The 25326-nt window shown below is 44.1% G+C and overlaps 2 protein-coding genes across 2 annotated transcripts in view; both read left to right on the top strand.

Annotated features, from left to right (window-relative positions):
• The window catches only part of LOC141121834 (uncharacterized), a 315649-nt gene that overhangs the window by 157538 nt on the left and 132785 nt on the right, over positions 1 to 25326 (top strand). The gene's annotated exons all lie outside the window — the stretch shown is intronic.
• On the top strand, positions 10490 to 18961 carry LOC141121874 (uncharacterized). Its single transcript, XM_073611632.1, has 5 exons — positions 10490 to 10703; positions 11642 to 11857; positions 11937 to 12143; positions 12265 to 12406; positions 16127 to 18961. The coding sequence occupies exons 2-5, from the start codon at positions 11705 to 11707 to the stop codon at positions 17287 to 17289; spliced, it is 1665 nt and encodes a 554-aa protein (XP_073467733.1). The 5' UTR covers positions 10490 to 10703; positions 11642 to 11704; the 3' UTR covers positions 17290 to 18961.

Consider the following 25326-nt stretch of genomic DNA (forward strand, 5'->3'; position numbering starts at 1 on the left):
ATTATGAGGGGCTCCTCCCATCCCTGTGCTGTGCTCATTATGAGGGGCTTCCACATCCCTGTGCATTGCTCATTATGAGGGGCTCCCACCATCCCTGTGCTGTGCTCATTATGAGGGGCTCCCACCATCCCTGTGCATTGCTCATTATGAGGGGCTCCCACCATCCCTGTGCTGTGCTTATTATGAGGGGCTCCTCCCATCCCTGTGCTGTGCTCATTATGAGGGGCTCCCACCATCCCTGTGCTGTGCTCATTATGAGGGGCTCCTCCATCCCTGTGCTGTGCTCATTATGAGGGGCTCCTCCATCCCTGTGCTGTGCTCATTATGAGGGGCTCCTCCCATCCCTGTACTGTGCTCATTATGAGGGGCTCCCACCATCCCTGTGCATTGCTCATTATGAGGGGCTCCCCCCATCCCTGTGCTGTGCTCATTATGAGGGGCTCCTCCATCCCTGTGCTGTGCTCATTATGAGGGGCTCCTCCATCCCTGTGCTGTGCTCATTATGAGGGGCTCCCACCATCCCTGTGCTGTGCTCATTATGAGGGGCTCCTCCATCCCTGTGCTGTGCTCATTATGAGGGGCTCCTCCATCCCTGTGCATTGCTCATTATGAGGGGCTCCTCCCATCCCTGTGCTGTGCTCATTATGAGGGGCTCCCACCATCCCTGTGCTGTGCTCATTATGAGGGGCTCCTCCATCCCTGTGCTGTGCTCATTATGAGGGGCTCCTCCATCCCTGTGCTGTGCTCATTATGAGGGGCTCCTCCCATCCCTGTACTGTGCTCATTATGAGGGGCTCCCACCATCCCTGTGCATTGCTCATTATGAGGGGCTCCCCCCATCCCTGTGCTGTGCTCATTATGAGGGGCTCCCACCATCCCTGTGCTGTGCTCATTATGAGGGGCTCCCACCATCCCTGTGCTGTGCTCATTATGAGGGGCTCCTCCATCCCTGTGCTGTGCTCATTATGAGGGGCTCCTCCATCCCTGTGCTGTGCTCATTATGAGGGGCTCCTCCATCCCTGTGCATTGCTCATTATGAGGGGCTCCCCCCCATCCCTGTGCATTGCTCATTATGAGGGGCTCCCACCATCCCTGTGCTGTGCTCATTATGAGGGGCTCCCACCATCCCTGTGCTGTGCTCATTATGAGGGGCTCCTCCCATCCCTGTGCTGTGCTCATTATGAGGGGCTCCTCCCATCCCTGTGCTGTGCTCATTATGAGGGGCTTCCACATCCCTGTGCATTGCTCATTATGAGGGGCTCCCACCATCCCTGTACTGTGCTCATTATGAGGGGCTCCCACCTTCCCTGTGCTGTGCTCATTATGAGGGGCTCCCACCATCCCTGTGCATTGCTCATTATGAGGGGCTCCCACCGTCCCTGTGCTGTGCTCATTATGAGGGGCTCCTCCCATCCCTGTGCTGTGCTCATTATGAGGGGCTCCCACCATCCCTGTGCTGTGCTCATTATGAGGGGCTCCTCCCATCCCTGTGCTGTGCTCATTATGAGGGGCTCCTCCATCCCTGTGCTGTGCTCATTATGAGGGGCTCCCACCATCCCTGTGCTGTGCTCATTATGAGGGGCTCCTCCCATCCCTGTGCTGTGCTCATTATGAGGGGCTTCCACATCCCTGTGCATTGCTCATTATGAGGGGCTCCCCCCCATCCCTGTGCTGTGCTCATTATGAGGGGCTCCCACCATCCCTGTGCTGTGCTCATTATGAGGGGCTCCTCCATCCCTGTGCTGTGCTCATTATGAGGGGCTCCCACCATCCCTGTGCTGTGCTCATTATGAGGGGCTCCTCCCATCCCTGTGCTGTGCTCATTATGAGGGGCTTCCACATCCCTGTGCATTGCTCATTATGAGGGGCTCCCACCATCCCTGTGCTGTGCTCATTATGAGGGGCTCCCACCATCCCTGTGCTGTGCTCATTATGAGGGGCTCCCACCATCCCTGTGCTGTGCTCATTATGAGGGGCTCCTCCATCCCTGTGCTGTGCTCATTATGAGGGGCTCCCACCATCCCTGTGCATTGCTCATTATGAGGGGCTCCCACCATCCCTGTGCATTGCTCATTATGAGGGGCTCCTCCATCCCTGTGCTGTGCTCATTATGAGGGGCTTCCACATCCCTGTGCATTGCTCATTATGAGGGGCTCCCACCATCCCTGTGCTGTGCTCATTATGAGGGGCTCCCACCATCCCTGTGCATTGCTCATTATGAGGGGCTCCCACCATCCCTGTGCATTGCTCATTATGAGGGGCTCCCACCATCCCTGTGCATTGCTCATTATGAGGGGCTCCCACCATCCCTGTGCTGTGCTCATTATGAGGGGCTCTCACCGTCCCTGTGCTGTGCTCATTATGAGGGGCTCCTCCCATCCCTGTGCTGTGCTCATTATGAGGGGCTCCCACCATCCCTGTGCTGTGCTTATTATGAGGGGCTCCTCCCATCCCTGTGCTGTGCTCATTATGAGGGGCTCCCACCATCCCTGTGCTGTGCTCATTATGAGGGGCTCCTCCATCCCTGTGCTGTGCTCGTTATGAGGGGCTCCTCCATCCCTGTGCTGTGCTCATTATGAGGGGCTTCCACATCCCTGTGCATTGCTCATTATGAGGGGCTCCTCCATCCCTGTGCTGTGCTCATTATGAGGGGCTCCCACCATCCCTGTGCATTGCTCATTATAAGGGGCTCCCCCCATCCCTGTGCTGTGCTCATTATGAGGGGCTCCTCCATCCCTGTGCTGTGCTCATTATGAGGGGCTCCCACCATCCCTGTGCTGTGCTCATTATGAGGGGCTCCTCCATCCCTGTGCTGTGCTCATTATGAGGGGCTCCTCCATCCCTGTGCATTGCTCATTATGAGGGGCTCCCCCCCATCCCTGTGCATTGCTCATTATGAGGGGCTCCTCCATCCCTGTGCTGTGCTCATTATGAGGGGCTCCCACTATCCCTGTGCTGTGCTCATTATGAGGGGCTCCCACCATCCCTGTGCATTGCTCATTATGAGGGGCTCCCACCATCCCTGTGCATTGCTCATTATGAGGGGCTCCTCCATCCCTGTGCTGTGCTCATTATGAGGGGCTCCTCCCATCCCTGTGCTGTGCTCATTATGAGGGGCTTCCACATCCCTGTGCATTGCTCATTATGAGGGGCTCCCACCATCCCTGTGCTGTGCTCATTATGAGGGGCTCCTCCCATCCCTGTGCTGTGCTCATTATGAGGGGCTCCCACCATCCCTGTGCTGTGCTCATTATGAGGGTCTCCTCCCATCCCTGTGCTGTGCTCATTATGAGGGGCTCCTCCATCCCTGTGCTGTGCTCATTATGAGGGGCTCCTCCATCCCTGTGCTGTGCTCATTATGAGGGGCTCCTCCATCCCTGTGCTGTGCTCATTATGAGGGGCTCCTCCATCCCTGTGCTGTGCTCATTATGAGGGGCTCCTCCATCCCTGTGCTGTGCTGACTTCCTGGGTTTTTAACTTCATCATAACAAATAATCGTAATTATTATGAAAATGATATTAACGAACATTCTTATTTCGTCCAATTCTGAATCTCCCATCGACTACCAGTACCTCTCCCACTCCCATATTAAAAAAGGTAATTTTCCCAACCCTCACTCAGCAGCAGAAGAAAACCTCTGATTGGTCAACAAAACACCAGCCACATTTCCGTTGTAATGGAATTTGGATCCGAAATTCGTAAACGAAATTTCTTATTTCATGCAAAATTCAGAAGCATAGCAATTCGTATTTCGGATCCTCCCGAATGTACGAATTTATGGAAATTCATACAAATTTTCAATACGTACGAAACTAATCGCACACGTCTACTTTATATGGGTCTCTTCTTATATCATCTTTATATGGGTCTCTTCTTATATCATCTTTATATGGGTCTCTTCTTATATCATCTTTATATGGGTCTCTTCTTATATCATCTTTATATGGATCTCTTCTTATATCACCTTTATATGGGTCTCTTCTTATATCATCTTTATATGGGTCTCTTCTTATATCATCTTTATATGGGTCTCTTCTTATATCATCTTTATATGGGTCTCTTCTTCTATCATCTTTATATGGGTCTCTTCTTCTATCATCTTTATATGGGTCTCTTCTTCTATCATCTTTATATGGGTCTCTTCTTCTATCATCTTTATATGGGTCTCTTCTTCTATCATCTTTATATGGGTCTCTTCTTCTATCATCTTTATATGGGTCTCTTCTTCTATCATCTTTATATGGATCTCTTCTTCTATCATCTTTATATGGGTCTCTTCTTCTATCATCTTTATATGGGTCTCTTCTTATATCATCTTTATATGGGTCTCTTCTTATATCATCTTTATATGGGTCTCTTCTTATATCATCTTTATATGGGTCTCTTCTTATATCATCTTTATATGGGTCTCTTCTTCTATCATCTTTATATGGATCTCTTCTTCTATCATCTTTATATGGGTCTCTTCTTATATCATCTTTATATGGGTCTCTTCTTATATCATCTTTATATGGGTCTCTTCTTATATCATCTTTATATGGGTCTCTTCTTATATCATCTTTATATGGGTCTCTTCTTCTATCATCTTTATATGGGTCTCTTCTACTTTGTTCTTAGAGCACTCTGCAGCTTTATGGAAGGACAGGGTGGTCTACAGATATCTCTTACATGGATGGAGAGTGGTGACAATCTATATTAGAGCAAGTATCTTTAATGTCTATTTCTCCTACCCAACAGTTGTCACAACATAGAACTCCCCTTAAATTGTATAGATGACAAAGTAGAGAGAGTCCAGAATGTCCAAGGTGTGGAGGTACCACTGCGGACCATATACACATGTTTTGGTGGTGCCCTAAACTGGTGCACTATTGGAATAGAGTAATATCGGTTATAAACCAAGCATTTCAGGTGTCCCTACCAAATGACCCTTTGACCTGTATATTAGGGTTTTTGGATGAAGGGGTACTTACACCCCATGTCCGGACCGCTATATCTCGCTTATTGTTTTTGACAGGTAAATGTATTCTATTAAAGTGGATAGAGCCTCTACCACCCACGTCTGAGGACTGGAGTACCCAAGGTAATTCCACATTGCTTAAGTAGAGACATATCATGAAACACCATGGTACTCCACTCAAGTTCAATAAATGATGGGACCCGTGGTTACAGGTACCTGGCTTGGCTCCATTTGCCCTCATTTCTTCACAACTCCTACAGTGATAAATATCTTGTTGGGGATGCTCTAGAATGGGTTACCTTTAGAACAATAATGTGTGGACACATATGGACCTCTCATAATATAATTCAATATGCTCATAATCTGGTATCTTCAGTAGGTTGGTATTAAACTCCCAAATGTTTAGTATTGTTTGCCGGCTCATTGGACAAGTATTGGTTACACCTTACTATATAACTGACTGCTAGTGGTAAGAAAATATTTATATATTTACGTCTATTTCATTATTTTCAAGATCTGTAGCAATATTCTTGTTCCAAATATGGACTTTACGGTACTTATTACTGAGCTGCTCTTTTTGAAACTGTATGAGGGAAAAAAATTGCACTATGTAAGGACAAATGTTCTGCTTTTTGAGTTGTTGCCACATGAATTATTTTCTATGTTTTTGTTTGTTTTGCTTGTCTGTTTTGTTTGTACATGTAAAATCACAAAATCTTTAACCACCTCAATACTGGGCACTTTCACCCCCTTCCTTCCCAGACCAATTTTCAGCTTTCTGTGCTCTCTCACTTTGAATGACAATTACTCAGTCATGCCACACTGTACCCAAATGAAATTTTTAACATTTTGTTCACACAAATAGAGCTTTCTTTTGGTGGTATTTATTCACCACTTCATTTTGTATTTTTTGTGATATAAGCGAAAAAAGAACGAATATTTTGAAAAAACAAAAACAACATTTTCTACTTTCTCTTTTAAAAGAAACCAAAAAAAATCAAATTTTGTCAAAAATTTTAGGCCAAAATGTATTCTGCTACATGTCTTTGGTAAACAAAATCCTAATAAGTGTATGATCATTGGTTTGTGTGAAAGTTATAGAGCTACGCATTATTGAAAATGTATCAAACCTAATGCACTGATGGCCTATCTCTTGAGGCCCTAAAATGTCAGGACAGTCCAATAACCCCCCAAATGACCCCTTTTTGGAAAGAAGACAGTCTGAGGTATTTAGTAAGAGGCATGGTGAATTTTTTGCAGTTGCAATTTTTTCCCCACAATGCTTTGGAAAATTAAGAAATATATATATTTTTTTCTTCACTAAATTGCCATATTTACAAGTTATTTCTCACACACGGTGCAGGCATAATTGCAATTACACCCCAAAATACATTCTGCTATTCATCCTGAGTATGGTGTTACCCCATGTGTGAGAATTTTTCACAGCCTGGCCACATACAGAGGCCCAACATCCATATAGCACCATCAGGCGTTCTAAAGGCATAAATTACACATTTCATTTCCTGAGTACCTATCACATTTTTGAAGGCCCTGGAGCACCAGGACAATGGAATTACCCACAAAATGACCCCATTTTGGAAAGAAAACAACCCAATGTATATTCTATGAGGCATAATGAGTCTTTTGAACATGTCATTTCTTTCCACAAGTTTTTGGAAAATGTGGAAAAACCTATTTTCTTCTCAAAGTTGTCAATTTAGAAGATCTTTCTAACACATAGCCAAAATGACAACCCCAAAATACATTCTGCTACTCGTCCTGAGTATGGCGATACCCCATGTGGGAGACTTTGCCACTACCTGGCCACATACATAGGCCCAACATACAAGTATCACCTTCAGGCTTCTAACACATCGCATGTACACACCAAGAATTACACCCCAAAATACATTCTGCTGAGCAAAGGGTAAAAAAAAAAAAGGCTCACCTGTGGTTTTAGCAGGCAGGAATACCGTTCCAGAACAGTCAAAGCATTTGTCCAGACAGCCAAAGGAAATGTCCAGGAATTGTCCAGGCAGCAGACAGATATGGAAAAGTATGAACATGGTTCAGTACATTCAAAGGTTTAGCAGGAAGTTCAGGTAACAGGCATAGGCATGGCCAGTTCAGGTGGCAGGCAAAGGCATGGCCAGTTCAGGTGGCAGGCAGAGGCATGACCAGTTCAGGTGGCAGCAGGCAGCACTTTGTACATTGGGCTTTGGTCAGGTAAGACCTGAGGACAGGGGTAGAGGCTTCTTCCCACCCAAATCTCTACGAAGCCTCCGAGTCTCCAAACCCTAATCCAAGAAAAATAAAAACCCGGAGAAAAATGTTTTCTCCACTCAGAAAACCTTTTCTGGAGCCCCTCACATATGTGAGACCCCTGGGCTGTACAGTGACAGGGCAAATGATCAGTTCAGGAGGCAGGCAAAAAGCATGGTCATTTAACAGTCCGGGTCAATTCACGTTGAAGGCAGAAAGATGTTTGGCAGAGGCATAGTCGTTAAGAGTCCGGGTCATTCACAGAAATGGCAGATAGTGGAAACTGGAAAAAAATCATCTTCACTTTACTGATAGTGTAGTGAAGTATGATAACTCCGATAGCACGTTCCAATACAGAGGCCTGGCTGGGAGGGACATTGGGGACAGTAGTATTGGGTGTCATGGCGAATTCCTCTACTTGAACACACACAACATTTTTTTGGGGGTTTGCGACCTGTTTGAGTAAGAGGGAGGATTTCGGGAAAGTGCCTTTCATGGAGTCTGACTAATGAATCGGAGCGAATTAGTTGAGGGGCTTGGCCATGGGGATAGAGAAGGGCCGTGACAACATCTTCTTGGAATTTTAAATAGGTTAGGGAACTTTGGGTGCACTTAGAAAAAATAATATAATGAATTGAACAGGGCTAGTTGCATCAAATAAATGGCGACTTTCTTGTACCAAAACAGTGATCTCCTGGTGGCCAAGTAGGGCTACATCATCTGGATGTTCATATCCCCCCCCCCATGTATAGGTTGTACTCATGCACACATTTTGGCTTCTGGATGGGGCCTCTTCTTCTCTGCAGTTCCACCAAGGTGTCATCATGCATTGTGGAAAGGATGTAGACATCTTTTTTTATCTCTCCACTTCACCGCTAGTACCTCTTCAGTCCACATACTGGCCATTTCAGCCTGTTTCAATTGCTTGGCGACCAATCTCTGTGGGAAGACTTTGCGGTTGGTCCGTGCTGTCCCACAGGCCACAGTCTGCTTTTTGTACAAATGGCGGAAAAGTGGGAGACTCGTGTAGAAATTGTCTGCATATAGGTGGTAACCTTTCCCAAGCAATGGTTCGATCAGCTTCCAGACAATTTTGCCACTGTCTTTTCCCTCATAAATGATAAAATCATATGTGGAACCCGTGGCCCTGTCACACGCCTTATAAAATTTTACCCCATGTCTGGCTCTTTTACTGAGGCAGTATTGCTTTATTCCAAGTCTTCCGGTGAAGTGTACTAGGGATTCATCTACACAAATATTTATATCAGGGGTAAACATCTGCTTGAAGCTGAAGCAAAAAAAATTGATTAGGGGCCGAATTTTGAATAATTTATTGTAACTGGGATGATTTCAGCCCCATGTTGAGGGTTAGGCCAAGGAAAATTTTTAATTCTTCCACGGTGAGGGGTTTCCAAACAAAAGGACGGGCCCATATGAAGAACTTGGATTGTTGGCTATATGTTGGCTGGCGTATAGATTACATTGCTCCACAATGTAGGTTAGGAGATCATTGGTAAAAAATAAGTGAAAATAATAAAGTGGGGTTACATTTTCCGTCTGTATCTGAGGGCCTGGCTGGGCTGTAAAAAGGGGAATTACAGGTTCTACTGATGTATCGGGCAGCCATGTTGGATACAGTAGAACATCTGGGAGACTAGTATGGGCACTGCCTCGTTGATGGGATGCTCAGTTGCTTCCATCTGCCCTATCCTCTAGGAAGGTTGCAGAACTGCTGGTGGATGACTGCCTATCCCAGAGTGCTGCGCTGCTGGTGGATGCCCTGGAGTGCTGCGCTGCTGGTGGATGCCCTGGAGTGCTGCGCTGCTGGTGAATGTCTCCTCCTGCTCATTTCTCCCGATTCTCCTTGTTAGGATTCTATCTTCCTCAGTTTCCATCTCGGAGCCACTGCTTTCCACTGGCTCATAGTCGCTATCCGAGTCTGACGGAGAGAGTTCCCCGCTACTCTCGTCCGACATACTCTGGAGTATCTGGAGAGCCTCCTCTGCGCAGTTCGATCTTCTAGTCATGTTGGCGGGCAGATGTGCCAGATGGCGGGTGGCAGATGTGCCAGATGGCGGGCGGCAGATGTGTCAGATGGTGGGCGGCTCTGCCAGATGGTGGATGGCTAGATGTGCCGGATGTTGGCTGTCAGATGTGTTGTATCCTTGTAATATAAAGTTCAGTTGACTGTCAGACTATGTTGGTCTGACAGTACAATCATTGTAGTTTAAACCTTCTAAAACAATTACAGTAAATAAGGTTACTATTCAAGTATAACTGTGTGAGTGTTGTTTTCCTCTTCATCACCAGCCAACAGGAGGGTAAGGTAACTACAGACAGTACTAGGTGCTCAAAATAATATTCTCTGCAGATCTACTGCTTCCACTTTACACCTACTTCATATCTTATGATGTTTATCAATATATTAGGTAAATTGATCCATGTGAAAATTCATATACAACATAAAGGGCTTTGTGCTCAAGATGCTGTTCCCTGCAGATCCACTGCTTCCACTTTACATCACTTCTTTAACCTTCTAATATTTGCTGCTATATTAAATAAACTAAAAACCTACCAGAGTCACCAACATCCTTCACACTCTCCTCACCTCCGATGGCAAAGGAACTGGATCCTCCTCGCTCACTCCTGCAAGTCTGCTGCGCTTTCTATCATCTCCCTCCTAGACTCCTCCTCCGACCGCTGTTCCAGCAGGAGCTCCGCCTCTTCATACACACTCAGGAGCTCCGCCTCTTCATACACACTCAGGAGCTCCGCCTCTTCATACACACTCAGGAGCTCCACCTCTTCATACACACTCAGGGCTCCGCCTCTTCATACGCACTCAGGGCTCCGCCTTTTCATACGCACTCAGGAGCTCCGCCTCTTCATACGCACTCAGGAGCTCCGCCTCTTCATACGCACTCAGGAGCTCCGCCTCTTCATACGCACTCAGGTGCTCCGCCTCTTCATACGCACTCAGAGCTCCGCCTCTTCATACGCACTCAGAGCTCGGCCTCTTCATACACACTCAGGGCTCCGCCTCTTCATACACACTCAGAGCTCCGCCTCTTCATACACACTCAGAGCTCCGCCTCTTCATACAAGCTGAGAGCTCCACCTCTTTATACACACTCAGGGCTCCGCCTCTACATACACACTCAGGGCTCCGCCTCTACATACACACTCAGGGCTCCGCCTCTTCATACACGCTCAGATCTCCGCCTCTTCATACACACTCAGGGAGGAGAGAAAGGGGAAGGATATACAGTACATACACACACAGCACAAGGCCGTGTTCACACTATGAGATGTTTCTCGGGGCTGCAGTTCCTCTGAGCTCCACAAGATGGTGATCTCACCTCTATCCAGACAGGAAGTCTCTATGGAACACAGACAGGAAGTGATGTCAGATACAGGCAAGAAGCTGCATTTGCTAGGATGGAGACGTAGAGAGAAGACGCTGCAGGATCTGACGGCAGAGGAGGTAATATGTAGATTAACCCCTTCAGGGGGATCAGTTGATGATTAATATATCTTCCTTCCAAAGCTGGTCATACATGGTTCAGTTTTATCGTTCAGCCAGCGGGAATAGTAAAAAAACAGAACTGATTCCCTCATCCACACATTGGAGGGGGATGGGGGAATCCTTCCCGCTGCACTATTGTATTCTGACAATATATTGTGCCGTATGCCCTATACTTGGTGAAGGTATAGGACATACGGCACAATATATGAGTTCTTAGTATGTTTTTTATATTTTATTTTTTTTTTTGGTTTCACCATTTTTGGTCATTTATGACTTTTTTCATCTTTTTGAATTTCTTTCCTTGGAAATCATCCTTGTTGAGTCCCGGGCCGTCAAAACCACCTCAGCTCCCCCCGCCAGTGATACCCCTAGGGGTTCTCTGATTCATTTTGGCACACCCCCATTACAAAGATACATATAATGTAAGTACTTTTGAGAGTGGTTGGGGGGGGGGGGGGTCTTTCCTAGTTAACTTTACCTCCCATTTATTCAATTTTAATTTCTCTTCCTTGATGGTCAGACCATATAGATATTCCTTTTATCATACTACAGTGCTCCTGAAGAGTGGATGAATCCACAAAATGCATAGAGCTACTATATGCCGTGTTTTTATGCCAAATGATATGTTTTACCTGACCAAATCATTCCATGTATTATGCCATATGTATTATTATGTGGCAATTTGCCATTACTGTATGTATATCTATGAATGAATTATTGGTTATCTATGTCTACTCATGATTACCCTCATGTAACATATTATTGATTTCCAATCAATTTGAATTTTTACACCTGCGTGCTTCATCTAAAGTCCCAATCCTCTGTTCCCTTTTTTTGTCTCAGGATCTGTACATTATCTGCATCTACAATTTATGTAATTTTTATTATATATTTAGAGTGAAAACCTGAGAGGTTCTAAAGTTGAGGGTAAAGAAGAGATAAAATAGGAGGATAGGGGAATGGAGGAGTCAGAGTTTCTAGGACACAAAGGCCTGTACCAGGACACCATAGTGGAGTCATCCAGCTACAGAAACCCACCAGAGAGATGTCCCCGTCCTCTGTATTCCCGGGATTCCACACAGGAAGGTCACACCATCCCTCACCATCATCAGGTAGATGATTGACAATTTTTGGTAGGCCTGATTTATACACAGCATGTTTTTTACAATGAATGTTTTTTTATATATTCAGAGTGGAAACATTGGGGGTGATAATATTGTTGTTAAAGAAGAGTATAAAGAGGAGGATGAGGAGTATGGAGTGATGGAGGAGTTTTCAGAAGGACACAAGGATATGATGGAGCCACCTAATACCAGAAACCCACCAGAGAGATGTCCCCGTCCTCTGTATTCCCGGGATTCCACACAGGAAGATCACATCTTCCCTCACTGTTACAAGGTTAGTGGGACGGAGCTTATAAAACACACTTATAGAGACAATGTGTATACTTTTTATGTGATGTCACAATAATAAAGCTTATATTTTACAGATGATATTCACTCTCATTTTCTTGATTTAGAGTGGAGATCCAATCGATAAAGAATTTGAGGTTAAAGCAGAAGAAGAAGAGAGGTATGTGAGGGATGATCAGCAGTCTATGGAGGAGGATGGAATAACGGGGACATTTATAGAGGAGGACACTCCTACAGAGATCAGCACAGGTGGGTCATTAACACTAAATACATTCCTCCACCCATACTGCTCACTGATTGGTCCAGAGTAGGGCGGGGACTGGGTGATATCAGCCTGTAATCCCCTGGTCACTTTCCTGAGCTGTATTCCCCGTCCTGTATTCCTGTATTTCTCTCGGATAATCTTCCTTCTCTCTGCTGCAGACACAATTTATGTACCGTATATACTCGAGTATAAGCCGAGTTTCCAGCTCTTTTTTTTGTGCTGAAAATTCCCTCCTCGGCTTATACTCGAGTGAAGCACTTTTCTGCAGCAGAGAATGACATTTTCCGAACTGATTTTGGGGCCCCGTATTTTGGGCCCACTTGGCTAGGAACCCCAACGTTGGTGTGCAAACCCAGTGGATCTAGCACTACAACATATCCAAAGCTGGGGTTCCTAGCACCAAGTGGCCCCGAGATACGGGGCCCCAAATTCGGTTAGGAAAATGTCAAGCACTTTTCTGCAGCAGAGAATGACATTTTCTGAACTGACTTTGGGGCCCCATATCTCAGGGCCACTTGGTGCTAGGAACCCCAAATTTGGTGTGCAAACCCAGTGGAACCGGCACTACAACCTATCCAAAGCTGGGATTCTAAGTGGCCCCGAGATACAGTAGGGTAAAAAAGTATTTAGTCAGCCACCATTTGTGCTCTCACTTAAAAGATGAGAGGCGTGTAATTGTCGTCATCATAGATATAACCTCAACTATGAGAGACAAAATGTGGAAACAAATCCAGACAATCACATTGTCTGATTTTTGAAAGAATTTATTTGCAAATTATGGTGGAAAATAAGTATTTGGTCACCTACAAACAAGCAAGATTTCTGGCTCTCACAGACTCCTCTGTCCTCCACTCATTACCTGTATTAATGGCACCTGTTTGAACTTGTTATCAGTATAAAAGACACCTGTCCACAACCTCAAACAGTCACACTCCAAACTCCACTATGGTGAAGACCAAAGAGCTGTCAAAGGACACCAGCAACAAAATTGTAGACCTGCACCAGGCTGGGAAGACTGAATCTGCAATAGGCAAGCAGCTTGGTGTGAAGAAATTAACTGTGGGAGCAATAATTAGAAAATGGAAGACATACAAGACCACTGATAATCTCCCTCGATCTGGGGCTCCATCCAAGATCTCACCCCGTGGGGTCAAAATGATCACAAGAACGGTGAGCAACAATCCCAGAACCACACGGGGGGACCTAGTGAATGACCTGCAGAGAGCTGGTACCAACATAACAAAGGCTACCATCAGTAACACACTACGCCGCCAGGGACTCAGATCCTGCAGTGCCAGACATGTCCCCCTGCTTAAGCCAGTACATGTCCGGGCCCATCTGAGGTTTGCTAGAGAGCATTTGGATGATCCAGCAGAGGATTGGGAGAATGTCATATGGTCAGATGAAACCAAAGTAGAACTGTTTGGTAGAAACACAACTCGTCATGTTTGGAGGAGAGAGAATGCTGAGTTGCAACCAAAGAACACCATACCTACTGTGAAGCATGGGGGCGGCAACATCATGCTTTGGGGCGGTTTCTCTGCAAAGGGAACAGGATGACTGATCCGTGTACATGAAAGAATGAATGGGGCCATGTATTGTGAGATTTTGAGTGCAAACCTCCTCCCATCAGCAAGGGCATTGAAAATGAAACGTGGCTGGGTTTTTCAGCATGACAATGATCCCACACACACCGCCCGGGCAACGAAGGAGTGGCTTTCTAAGAAGCATTTCTAGGTCCTGGAGTGGCCTAGCCAGTCTCCAGATCTCAATCCCATAGAAAACCTTTGGAGGGAGTTGAAAGTCTGTGTTGCCAAGCGACAGCCCCAAAACATCACTGCTCTAGAGGAGATCTGCATGGAGGAATGGGCCAACGTACCAGCAACAGTGTGTGACAACCTTGTGAAGACTTACAGAAAACGTTTGACCTCTGTCATTGCCAACAAAGGATATATAACAAAGTATTGAGATGAACTTTTGATATTGACCAAATACTTATTTTCCACCATAATTTGCAAATAAAGTCTTTAAAAAATCAGACAATGTGATTGTCTGGATTTGTTTCCACATTTTGTCTCTCATAGTTGAGGTATACCTATGATGACAATTACAGGCCTCTCTCATCTTTTTAAGTGGGAGAACTTGCACAATTGGTGGTGACTAAATACTTTTTGCCCCACTGTATGGGGCCCCAAAGTCGGTTCAGAAAATGTCATTCTCTGCTGCAGAAAAGTGCTTGACATTTTCCAAACTGATTTTGGGGCCCCGTATCTTAGGGCCACTTGGTGCTAGGAATCCCAGCTTTGGATATGTTGTAGTGCTAGTTCCACTGGGTTTGCACACCAAAATTTGGGTTCCTAGCACCAAGTGGCCCCAAGATATGGGGCCCCAAAGTCAGTTCGGAAAATTTCAAGCACTTTGGTCAACTGTGTCCATCTGCAGCAATGTCATTTCGGAACCCTTTGGGTCCAGAGACCCCAAATTTTGGCTGCAGCTAGGGGGCATCAATAAATCCTTAACTACCGAGTTTGAAGTTCAGGGCTGCAAATGGGCACAGTAAGGCATGCAAATAGGCACAGTGAGGCTGCAAATGGGCATTGTTGACCCTCTTTTCCACTTACAGTAGCTGTGCATTTCTCACCCCAGGCTTATACTCGAGTCAATAAGTTTTCCCAGTTTTTTTGTGGTAAAATTAGGTGCCTCGGCTTATATTTGGGTCGGCTTATACTCGAGTATATACGGTATCTGGACTGGATTTATGGAGATTCTGGGGTTCAGCTGGCAGCAAAATGTTCATTTTAACCATAGGCGTTACTAGAACTAGGCACCTGGGGTATGTGTTTTGGGTCCTCTGCCCCATACCCTGGTATGGCAAGATCTCTGACAGATAATTCTACTAGGGTTACTTACTCTGTTGTCTGCCGGGTGGAGGGATATGTCTGTATAGTCCTCAGACCCAAGTCACTGAGTGCAGTCTCAGAGGATGGGAGGCAGCGGTGTGGGATGTCTCCAGTAAACATTTAAACTTCCACTGATTACTGAATACCAATATTATGAGTCCTGACCCTTACACTATATAATTTATATTGTACATTACATACTCTTGACCCTTGCACTATATACTCTATGTTGTACATTACATACTTCTGATACTATAAAATCCTAACTGTTGTATCTTGTATCAGACTTTTACATGTTGATAATAATGTGATAACATTCTCAAACTTTGGAACCTTAAACAGAAAGTGATAATGAGGGAGGAGTCAATAACCCAATGATAGTGGTCTTCAGGATCAGTCCAGTCTTCATCTTGGTTGTTCTCCTCCCATCCTCACTCTCTGACCTCTGGTGGGGCTCAGCCCCACTGTTATTCATGACTAAATCATGGACTAAATAAGGAAGTGCAGGACTTCTTGTGTTGGGAAGATGGAAATGAGTGATAGAGGGGGTGGGGACACTCATCCTATAATCCCCTCATCACTGTCACTCCTATAAAAGATAGTTCTCATTGTTTCCTCACTCTCTGACTAAGGTCCATGAATAAAGAAATGAACTTGTAGGAGATCAGAGGACCCATTTACTAGTAACCTTGAGGGTGGAATTGTAAGATCCTCAGAGACAAAGCTGCCTGATGTGGGTGGAGTCCTGGTTTAGGGGAACCAATCTGCTCATGTCTAGTAATAATCTTTTTATTTCTATTTTAGTAGATGGACGGGAGATGAGGAAAACCTCAGAGGATTGTCTCACTTTGTCTCCAGACTGTAAAGTAGAAGATGAGGACATCACACAGTATAGTCCAGGAGAAAACCCGACTACCTCAAATGTCCATCCGGCACCACACAGTGTAGATGGACCATCGTATTCCTCTTATCCTGAGGAACCTCAGACTGTGAGGGACGGTGCCGTCCTTCCAACAGAGAAGAGGTTTTCCTGTACTGAGTGCGGGAAGGGTTTCCGTTCAAAATACGATCTTGATGCGCATAAAAGATCTCACACAGGTGAGAAGCCGTATTCCTGTCCTGAGTGTGGGAAATGTTTTTCACAGAAGTCCAATCTTTACACACATCAGAGATCTCACACAAGCCAGAATCCGTATTCCTGTCCTGATTGCGGGAAATGTTTTTCACACAAGTCCCTTCTTTACACACATCACAGATCTCACACAGGGGAGAAGCCGTATTCTTGTCCTGAATGTGGGAAATGTTTTTCACGGAAGTCCAATCTTTACACACATCAGAGATCTCACATGGGGCAGAAGCCGTATTCCTGTCACGAGTGCAGGAAATGTTTTGCAAAGAAGTCCAATCTTTACATACATCAGAGATCTCACACAGGAGAGAAGCCGTATTCCTGTCCTGAGTGTGGGAAATGTTTTTCAGTAAAGTCCACTCTTTACACACATCAGAGATCTCACAGGGGGGAGAAGCCGTATTCCTGTCCTGAGTGCGGAAAATGTTTTTCAGACAATTCCAGTTTTAACAGACATCAGAGATCTCACAGGGGGGAAAAGCCGTATTCCTGTCCTGAGTGCGGGAAATGTTTTACCCGGAAGTCCAGTCTTTACATACATCAGAGATCTCACACGGGGGAGAAGCCGTATTCCTGTCCTGAGTGCAGGAAATGTTTTTCAGACAATTCCAGTTTTAACAGACATCAGAGATCTCACAGGAGGGGGAAGCCATATTCCTGTCCTGAGTGTGGGAAATGTTTTTTACATAAGGTCAATCTTCAAACACATCAGAGGTCTCATACAGCTGAAAAGTCATATTCCTGTCTTCAGTGTGGGAAATGTTTCTCACTGAGACACAATCTTTACACACATCAGAGATCTCACACAGGGGAGAAGCCACTTTCCTGTCCTGAGTGAGGGAAATGTTCCTCTCTGAAGTCCTGTCTTCCTGTACATCAGGGATCCCACACAACCCTCGAGGTGTATTAGTGCCTTGAGTGCGGGAAATGTCTTCTATATGAATGTTGCTGGACATCACAGCTCTCATGTACACCTGATATACACCTCACATATACTCCATGGTTGATCTTCATCATGTAAGAAACAGTTCCGGGGGTGTGGACATTTTTAAAAAAACTATTTGACCAAGGGACTAAATCGGGGTCCCAATCAACTTGTCCCTCATGACAATCTCCTTGTCCTGATAAAATAAAAGATCATTTTAACCAAAACCGTATATAAATCTGAGGTGCTTTTAGGAATGTCTGGGGCTTTTATAACTTGGGTGCTCAGTACAAGCGCATGCCGAGCAGACAAATCATGCTCCGGTGTCCGCTCTGTTAAAAGGAAAAGTTCACCTTTTATAAAAAAATAATAAATGCACATTTTCTGCAGGTAAAAAAATGTTAATTTACTATTTTTTAGGAGCCTAGAAAGCATTGCATGATGTGCTGATGGCTGGTGCTATGTAGGACTCCTGCAGACTGTCCGTGTAATCTGTCTGCCTGTACATTATACGGGAAGCCAATTACAGTGACAGGAAGAACCAATCATCTACCAGAGAGTTCAGCAGCGGTGTGGGAGTTCATTGAAAACTACAAGCCGACATCGGCAAAGGACAGAACTCTGTGAATGAATGGCACGGCCGTGCTCTTTTCATAAAGTGACAGCCGGTACAGGGAACTTCTCCCCGCACTGCTGTCACACAGAGGACTCGGATCCCTGAGCCACTGGAGGAACAGGAACACGTAACATCTTCCCGAAGGGGAACGTTTCCTTTTAACCCTTTCACTGCCAGAGCTGTTTTTGTTTTTTGCACACATTTAAAAAATAATTTTAGGGCTGAATATTATGTAAAACCCCTAAAACATGATATATTTGCTAAAAGCAGACACACTAGAGAATAAAATAGTGGTAGTTTCAGTTTTTTATGTCACACGATATTATTGCAAAAGTCTGAATTTCAGTAGAAAACACACTGAAGTTCATTTCAAGGGGCCCAAAAATGCAATAAATTACCCAATTGTTGAGTAAAATATAAAAGCCGAGGATGCACTGAATAGATATCCAGCATGTCCAACCTTAAATTTTGCGTGCGCCTGTGAAATGGTGATAAACTTCAGTACCCTATATTTTCAGTAGGCAACGATGTAAAAGCCCCCTATAGGTCATCAGTATAGTGTTACGGAGGAGGTCTGGTGTAGAATTTATTGCTCTCATTCTGGAGTGCGTGGCGATTATGTAACATGTGTATCGCAATCAACGTTTTCATGCGTAGGCGCTCCAGTGTGTGAGTTTATGTTTGTACATGCGTATATGTGGGGGTGGGGGGGCATAAGAATTTTTGGGGGGGATTTTATGATCTTGGGTGTAACTTAATTTTGTACACATAAAAAAATAAAATTTTTTTTTTACTTAACTTTTTTTCATGCACATGTCTATTATCCCGCTAATCTTTATAACTCATGACCAGCTGACTGTGTAAGCTACTTTGACACTACCATTTATCACCGTTTCCTTGCTATATCCCCCAAGTGTTGTGTAAGTGGCACAGATGATAATTTACAATGTTATAAAATTATGAGATTGCTATGCATTTATATTCTGTGTGTTTTTTTAGTTAGGCTGATTTTCTTTGCTGCCAAGGCTTTGAAGGTCCTGAGGAAGCTTATTGATGTGAAACGCGTCGACAATTCAGAAAAGATAAATGGGTTATTATGAATATTTATGGCCTAATTTTTGATGGATTTGTTCCCATGTGGTTTTAACACATCATTTTAGTATTTGTAAGAAAGATTCATGTAATTTTTATGTTTGGCCTTTTTCACACCAAGTCCGACATTCAAGGTTCTTTTTGAAATGAGATATATATATATATATATATATATATATATATATATATATATATATATATATATATATATGTATATTATTGGATGTGGTACATTTATAGTAGCCAAATCTTCCTCTTTTTTTAAATATTGAAAAAAAATAGTTGAACGAATGTGACCGGCATTTGCCCAGCTGTGATGAATATTGGATGTATTTTATTTCATACACTGATTTCCTTGGCTCCATCTAGTGGCCATAATGCAGTATTGTGATATTTTTACTAATGGAGGTATGTCAGGAAAAATACCTCATTATGGTCACTAGATGGAGCTGACCATCATAGGAAATCACTTTGTTACATTATGGCCAGAATATGTAATGGCTGGATGAGTGATTGTCACATTCTTCCAATGAATTTTCTAGACGTAGACCTCTTAGTTTCCTTCATCAGACATGTCTTCATACAGATAACTGAGGTCATCCTCATACACTGGTGAGTCCAGTACACACCGAAGGATATAAGATAATCAAAGCAACAATATTAAACCAACCATTGATTTAAACATGAAAATGTACATTTGGCCATTAGATGGCGCTAAGACTCATAGAAGTTATCACCATCTAATGAACAAATATAACATTGTTTATTTTCATTTGATGGAAAACTTTCAACCAGCTCAGGAGATCGCTTCATTCCTTCAGTCCCCCCACTCACACAGAAGGGATGTACATGCATTGTCACCGGGCAGATTGCTATGTAAATTATTTATGAATAAACCCCTAAATGTCAGGAGACGTGTATATTAAGATGGGAAGTTTGTAGCTGATAAATGAATAGACCTCCTAGCAATGTTATTACCAGGCTGCAGCTAGGGGGAGCTCTAATGTTTAGAGTGTGACCACAGCAGAGTGATCCCATCTAGCTCACATTAACCCTTTCACTTCCAGAGCTGGTTTTCCATTATTTTTGCACACATGGTAATATGGAGATTTTGGGCCTGAAGATTAGATAAAACCCCCAAACATATATTTTTCTGAAAGCAGAGGCCCTGGAGAATAAAATGGTGGTAATTGTTAAGGTGTTCCTCGTACACAAATGTCACCTTCATATCCGGGTTTATTTTCTACTTTTCCCCAAATTTTCTGATCAATTGTTGAAGTTACTGCACAGGTTTCGGACTTGTATGAGCAAATGTGTGCCTCCATGAGTATTTCGGTCAAGAAAAGGATCCACTTAATCACAGTCTGCTGTTCTGTGTGTCTTCCCAGCCGCCTGGAATTTCAGCCCACTGGATACAAGGCTGTAGAGGCATATATTCAGTGAAGTCAGGTATAAATGTAGACTTGTGTTCGTGATGACAGGAGATGACCTGCTCACTCATCCAGGCAATGCACTGGGAGTCAGTCGGGGGCAGGGACAGTAGCCCTGGTCTTGCTCTGGAGCAATCTCCACTCATCCGCCTGGTCTCTATCGCAGCAACTCGGCGTGCCTTTCTCAAGATGGATGCCGCGGTTCTCAAGGAGTTCGTTGAACATGTGCAGGCATCCACAGTTGCATCAAGGATGATGACAGAGCGTCACTCGCGTGATGTCGTGACAGCTGACATGTTTTGCCCAATCGGCATGGGCTTCTTCAGGGATGGGAGGAGTTAGTAGTGGTCATGTATTTATACCCTTTTTCATCACTGGATGTCACCCTCACCATCAACACCACATACTAATGAATTGCTACTGGTTTTCGTGGTTCAAGCATTAACACTATATTAACAGAAATAAAAAAAAAGGGGCAAATAGACAGCAGAAGATCAGCAGAAAGCTTGATGTTGTTATTAATATATCTAAACATTATTTAGATTATTTAACCACTTCAGCCCCCGGAAGATTTTACCCCCTTCCTGACCAGAGCACTTTTTTGGAATTTGACACTGCGCTGCTTTAACTGACAATTGTGCGACGTTACACCCAAACAAAACTGACGTCCTTTTTTTTTTATCACAAATAGAGCTTTCTTTTGGTGGTATTTGATCATCTCTGTGGTTTTTATTTTATTTTTTTTCAGTTTTAAGTCTTTTATTGAAAAGCAGTTCATTACAACTTAAAGCCATCATTTCACTTTAAGACAGGACAGAGGTATTCAACTGAGATAACAACAAGTCACTCAACATCATATAGTCCCTTCATTATAAGGTCTACCTGAGTTTCAGCTGAGCAGGGGAAAAAGAAGCTAGAACACTAAAGTCGGAAGTCAGACCTGACACCCCGTAGGGGTTCACACTGTGTGACTGACTGTATCGGAAATTAAGATAAGTGCTCTTTCGAGGTCAGGACCTGTCTTGCCCACCGGGAATAACAGCAAATTCCCGAGTAGCATGACTGTCCATAGGTGAGTATACTATACACTACAGTTGTCAAATCTCATGGGGCAGGAACCACCCTAAAGGATTATAGCTAATGCTTGTGTGCTCCTGCAATTGTGAAGATGGTGGAGGCATATACTCCAACTACCAGTACCTAAACAAGTTATCTTGAAACTTATAATAATAATAGAAGAGAAAAGAGGTGATAGGAGAGGATAGAAAAAAGAGAGGGTATAGGGAGTGGTTGCCAGTGCCCGAAGCTTAAGTGCTTATTCATATTGCATGGACTCCAGAGATGAGGGAGATGCCTAAGTACCTAGCCCAGGGTTCCCAGATTGCTTCAAATGTTTTTGCGGTATCCTTTATTGTACTGACCAGTTTTTCTTGTGACATGATCCAAGTGATTTTTCTTTTGGCGGCCAAGAGAGAGACTGTTGGTTTCTTCTAGGCCTTAGCAATAGTGATTTTGGCTCCCATAAGCATAAATGGTATCAGTTTTTGGGAATGTTTAGGAATCCTGGGGATGTGGGCATTCAGTAACGCTATTTGAGTGGATTTTGAGACAGAGAGGCTAGAGGCTCTCTGGATAAGGTTTAATATTTTTTTCCAAAATCCTCTGATTCTCTGACATTCCCACCATATGTGGAGCATAGAACCCTGGGCTTGACAGTCTCTAAAGCAGTGGTTCTCAACTCCAGTCCTCGGGACCCACCAACAGACCAGGTTTGCAAGACAGCTGCAATACATCACAGGTGCTGCTCAGTGATTGCAGTATTCTAGTCTGCAACTCCCCAAGGTAATACTTAAAATCTGGCCTGTTGGTGGGTCCCGAGGACTGGAGTTGAGAACCACTGCTCTAAAGCAAAGCAGGGAGGTAGAGGGAAACATCATTGCTAATCTCAAGGGAACCAGGTACCATCTAGTCAATACTTTCAGATTTGCTTCTATCAATGAAATGTTCATAATACCTTTTTATATGCTCTCATTCCCATTTTATGCCATTCCTCCAGTTCCCAGGTTTCCTGCAAGTCTCTTTCCCAAGCTTCCATGTACGGGAATTTGGAGGTGGGTTCTGAAAGTGATGTGTAGATTATGGATATACCCCCCTTTTGCCCTAATCCCTGGCCACACCAGCGCTCATAGCTTGTAAATTCTGGGGGAGTGGGTTTGTTTTTCCAAATAGAGCAGAGGAAGTGGGAAATCTGATCGTATCTGAATTTCTCTGAGTCGGGGAGTTCCAGCTTTTCAATGCAGTGTTTCAAAGAGAGTGTCCAATACGATACATCCCCTTATCTAGCCACCATTGGAAGGATTTGATGACCATACCTGGATTAGAGAGAGGGTTTTGAAATATATGAGCTAGTGGGTGAATGTCGGATGTCAGAGAGGGAAGATGTGTCATGTTGTCCCACAATTTTATGGAGCGGGATAGCGTAGGGGACTTTTTTAGGGGTCTAGGTTTTTGGTAGTCTAGGGTGTATGCTGGGACCGCCTGTCTCTCTATATTAATCCAGTCAAGTTTCTCATATCTAGAGTAGACCATTGATAGTTGGGCTAGTCTACCAGCTTGATAATATCTAGAGGGTTCAGGAAGACCTAGTCCCCCTTGTGTTTTACGGCTGTAGAGCATGCGTCTGGCTAATCTGTATCCTTTTCTTAAGTGAATGGTATGGGAATAAAGACGGCGCTGCCCTCTATTTAATTGGGTGCTATAAACTAGTGTAGTGAGTGAACCCTGATAATAAAATTATGTGTCAATAGTGCAATCTCACAGAAATTTCAGAAATAACCAAAAAGCAAAAAAACATAAAATCAAAAAATCAAAGAACAAAAAACCAAAGAAAAACCGTAACCTCAGTACATGAGACACTAATAAATAAATAAATAAATAATTTATTTACATTTATTTATTAGTGTCTCATGTACTGAGGTTACGGTTTTTCTTTGGTTTTTTGTTCTTTGATTTTTTGATTTTATGTTTTTTTGCTTTTTGGTTATTTCTGAAATTTCTGTGAGATTGCACTATTGACACATAATTTTATTATCAGGGTTCACTCACTACACTAGTTTATAGCACCCAATTAAATAGAGGGCAGCGCCGTCTTTATTCCCATACCATTCACTTATTTAAATTGGGACCCTTTGGGGTACCAATCAGGAATAGGCAGCAGCTCTCATATTGTCCTAAGCGCGGACCTATCTATCTGTATCCTTTTCTTCCCCAGATAAATTTGATTATCTTTCCCTGGAAAGACTTTAGATGATCTTTTTGAATTGCTATCGGGAGGGATCTAAATAAGTAGAGGAGCCTAGGAAGAAGGGTCATCTTGATGGAGTGGACTTTACCAAGCCATGATATGTTGTGTAGGGACCACATTTGTAGATCAGTTTCTAGTTTGCGATACATGGGGGGGGGGTTTGCCTGGTAAAGTTTATCAATCTTAGGGGTAAGGTTTATCCCTAGATAACGGATTGAGGAATTGCTCCACCTAATTTTGAAAGAGGGTTTCAGTTGTTCGACCAATTTGTTCATATTCGCCTTTAGGCCTGATATGTTCCCGAAGGATTCCAGAAGTTTGTTTATGTTGGGTAGTGAGGTTATTGGAGAGGTGATGAAGAGCAGGATATCGTCGGTAAAAAGTGCGCACTTGTGGACGGATTGTCCACACCATACCCCCTGAATGTTATGATCTGACCTAATTGCAATGGCTAGAGTTTTAATCGCTAGGGCAAAGATGAGTGGGGATAGAGGGCAGCCTTGCCTAGTTCCTCTGGCGATTTTAATGGGGTTGGAGTAGAAACCCTGAAGTTTGACCCTAGCTTCAGGAGTAGAGTATAGGGATTTTAATAGCCCCAGGAAGCTCTCCCCGAACCCCCAACGCCTTAGGATTGTGAAAAGGTAAGGCCACGAGAGGGAACTGAAGGCCTTCTGCAGATCTAATGATAAAAGGAGACCTTCCTGGGGGCTCTTCCATCCCATCCGGATTGTAGGATCAAGCTGATGTCTATCGCCCTCCTAATTTGGTCAGGGCCTTGTCTTCCTGGGATAAATCCCACTTGGTCCTTGTGGATGTAATGGTTAATAAAGGAACTCATTCTATTAGCCCAAATTTTGGTGAGTATTTTTAAATCATTGTTAACTACTTGCTTACTGGGCACTTAAACCCCCCTCCTGTCCAGACCAATTTTCAGCTTTCAGTGCTGTCGCACTTTGAATGACAATTGCGCGGTCATACAACACAGTACCCAAATGAAATTTTTATCATTTTTTTCCCACAAATAGAGCTTTCTTTTGGTGGTATTTGATCACCCCTGCAGTTTTAATTTTTTGTTAAAAAAATTTAAACAGTCCGAATTTAAACCTTTTTTTTTTTTTTTTTTTTTTTTTTTTTTATATTTTGTTATAAAAATTTTAAAACAGGTAATTTTTCTTCTTCATTGATGTACACTAATGAGGCGGCACTGATGGGCACCGATAGGTGGCAGTGATGGGCACTGATGGGTGGCAGTGATGGGCACTGATGGGTGGCAATAATGGGCACTGGTTGGTTACACTGATAGGCAGCACTGCTAGGTGGCACTGATTGGTGGCACTGGTAGGCATTGATAGGTGGCACTTGTGGGAAATTGATAGGTGGCACTCGTGGGCACTGTAGGCACTGTTAGGTGGCACAGATGAGGCATAATTTCCTCTTCCTCTTCGGGACTGATGTCCCTTCCAGATGAGCCAGTGAATGGCTTTTTTTCTCCTCCTGCTGTCAGCAGA

The sequence above is a fragment of the Aquarana catesbeiana genome, unplaced genomic scaffold, assembly GCF_042186555.1.
Source record: "Aquarana catesbeiana isolate 2022-GZ unplaced genomic scaffold, ASM4218655v1 unanchor233, whole genome shotgun sequence".
Taxonomy (NCBI): domain Eukaryota; kingdom Metazoa; phylum Chordata; class Amphibia; order Anura; family Ranidae; genus Aquarana; species Aquarana catesbeiana.